The sequence below is a fragment of the Sinocyclocheilus anshuiensis genome, unplaced genomic scaffold (assembly GCF_001515605.1).
Source record: "Sinocyclocheilus anshuiensis isolate Anshui unplaced genomic scaffold, SAMN03320099.WGS_v1.1 scaffold1317, whole genome shotgun sequence".
In the NCBI taxonomy this organism is placed as follows: domain Eukaryota; kingdom Metazoa; phylum Chordata; class Actinopteri; order Cypriniformes; family Cyprinidae; genus Sinocyclocheilus; species Sinocyclocheilus anshuiensis.
In genome coordinates, this window is record NW_015551117.1 from 177,412 (window position 1) to 180,321 (window position 2,910).

Consider the following 2,910-nt stretch of genomic DNA (forward strand, 5'->3'; position numbering starts at 1 on the left):
AGAGTTACTGCATAGGCTCCTAGATAACTCCCTCTTTGAATCCCTTTCTCAAGCTTTTTAGGTTTTAGGCCACTTATCTTGTTATCCTCAAGTTGCCATCACATTAAATCAGTCAAGTTGTGGCTTCGTTAGGCTCATTAGTTTAGTTTGACTCATTAAGAGAATCAAGGACAGTCTGAATCTATATCCAAAGAAGTTGGTTACCTATTTGAAATGAATTGAATATGCTCTTCAATGTGAGGAAGTGTGCTCATTAAAAATCTTTCTTGACAAAATAAATCTGTCGTTCCAGTTTCAAGGTGGTGTCTGGTCCTTAGATGTGTCTGTTTGCGATGGATTAATGACCATGGATGTAATGCTCTGCACAGCATCAATATTCAACCTTTGTGCAATCAGTGTGGACAGGTTTGTATTTTAATTTCAGTCAAATATCCCTGATATTTTGTATAGCATTACTTTTCCTGAGGAATGAGAAAAGTTGCTTTGGGAGCCCTCAGGCATTTTCTTGAGAAAGAATGCAGACTGCATAATCAGTTTTTAGCATATTATTTTGACCTAATCGGGATTGCAGAAACAGGTCATGCTGGTCTTGAAGTTTATTCTTATTGTGCGCAAGACTATATTCCAGCATATCAGTGCTGGACACAGCATTCTTTGAGTGTTTTTATTAAAGAAAGCTAAGATGAGCAATATTCTGTGAATTAGTGGTTCTCAACTGGTGAGTCGTAAACCAAAAATGGGACACATCTGATAGCAGATAGGAAAATAACAATGCTAAATGCAAATAATAAAATGCATCAGAATAAATGTAACGTCTTCTGTTGTTGATGTCAAAGGCAATGTGTCCCATTTTGGCACAAATTGATTGTTCACTTAGAAGCTGGCCAAATCAGGAAGATGTTAAACATGCGTGTAGCAACTCATAATGTAATAACTGCACGTGTAGCAACTCATAATATAAAAACTGCACATAATGTAATAAATATTACATTGTTATTGTAATAAAATGTTCATATTGTAATATTTTTCTCAAAACGTAATAAAATCTTGAGCTCATAATGTAATCATTTTTCAATGTAATAACAATTTTTCACATAATGTAATAGGTTATTGTATGATAAATTTATTACATTATGAACACACTGTGGCAACGTATAATGTAATCACAGTTCATAATGTAATACCAGCACATAATTAAAAAAAATATGTTGTTTACAATATCATAATTATCTTTCAATATAATACATTTGAGCACAAAACATAATCATAGTTTTATTAAAATTAAATTAGGCTTATTAGGCTACATTGTGAACTTTTATTTTTTATAAAAACCTTACTAATTTTGTGATTATTGCATTATTAATTATTTAGATATAGGCCTGGTTTCACAGACAGAGCTTAGACTAAACCAGGATTAGGCCATAGTTCAATTTAAATCATTTTTATAAACGTGCCTTAGAAAAAAAACATTACTGGTGGGCATTTTGAGACAAAATAAAGGCACTGATATATTTTAAGATCAGTCAGTGCCAGTTTCTTTCAGCTGAATTCTTCCTGAGGTAAATGTCACGTAACTGACACATTCTTCACAGGCTGTTCTACTGATGATTTCCCTGGTTAAAACTGCTTATAGGCACATAAATTATGCATGATTGTAAGTTGTACTTTATTTTTCAACATATCCTCTGATGTACATTCATGTTATAACTTGTATTAAAGTGAAGAATTGTTCATTTAACTTGTGCTCCGTGCTGCCGTTGCCTGAGGCAGATAACGCGATCTATCCCAGACTAGATTAGACTTTGGAAACTTTTATTTGTTTTTTCCAAATTTGTTTATTAAAAATGCCTTCAATTCAAGGACATAGAATTTAGTAGGGGCGCAACTGAATTGTTCCTAGCAATAATTTTGATCAATTAAAATATATTTATATGTAACCACTATCATTGTCATCATGCCACAGACATTAAAGTCCACATGAAATCAAAATTGACAATATTTATTTTGTTAGCGCACATTGCGAGTCTTAAGGTCAACAATTAATCTGTGCAAGTTAATCCTCTGAAAAAAATAGTTTGTTTTGGTAATCTTTAAATCTGATCATTTGCTTCCACTCTGGAATGGCATGCCTTCTCTGATGACGTCAGTTTGACGGCTTGAGCAGAATATGCTTAACCACACTCCTCCGACCATTAGTCTGCTGTGAGTGAGAGATTAGAGGAGGAGCGCAAAAATTAAACCCCGTCCTCTACTCAATATTCCGTTTCAGTTGGAAATGCGCCACCACACTGAAATCCAGTCGGCAGCAACTTCTGGTTCACGAGGACTTTAAAGTAAATATGTCAGCAAACTGTGCTCTTTCTAGGATGTGCATTTAATCCATGGCCAAAGTAAGAACATAATCTAAGTGTTTAAAACATGCAAAGTAGGATTGCCAACTGTTCCCGTATTTAAGCAACATTCCATATTAAATCCATACAGAAAGCAATTGATCATGTCACGCCCAGTTTAGGGATCTAATCACTCTCACACAAAAAAACCCCAAGAGCACCCTTAGTTGAAACTGTAATAATAACATATTTGGCTAACTCTTCTGTGCATATTTGCATTTGCGCTCTGGAGAGCATCAGATGTTTCTATTTACAATGTTTGCAGCATTGAGCAGTGTAGCTAATCACAGACACGTCCATTGAACCGATGAACTGAGATGAGTGACAGCCTCAGTGCATTTGAAATTATAAAGGGAGCACTCTTTGCACACATACTAGACTATCTGTAATGCATTCAGAATTTTAAAGGTTATTTTTTTTATGATGCTAAGAGGAACAATGTCCCCTCATTAAAGTTCAGCTATAGTTTAGTTACTCTATATAAATGCTAAAATGAATCTCAGACGTGAACATATTTGCT

At 34.4% G+C, this 2,910-nt stretch overlaps 1 protein-coding gene across 1 annotated transcript in view; it reads left to right on the top strand.

The window, feature by feature from the left end:
* The first annotated feature begins 333 nt into the window (after positions 1 to 333).
* LOC107663015 (D(4) dopamine receptor-like) overlaps positions 334 to 2,910 on the top strand; it is an 8,600-nt gene continuing 6,023 nt past the window's right edge. Inside the window, exon 1 of the mRNA XM_016453150.1 lies at positions 334 to 405. Within this exon, the coding sequence (XP_016308636.1) occupies positions 341 to 405 (65 nt within the window). The 5' untranslated portion in view covers positions 334 to 340. The remainder of the gene's footprint in view (positions 406 to 2,910) is intronic.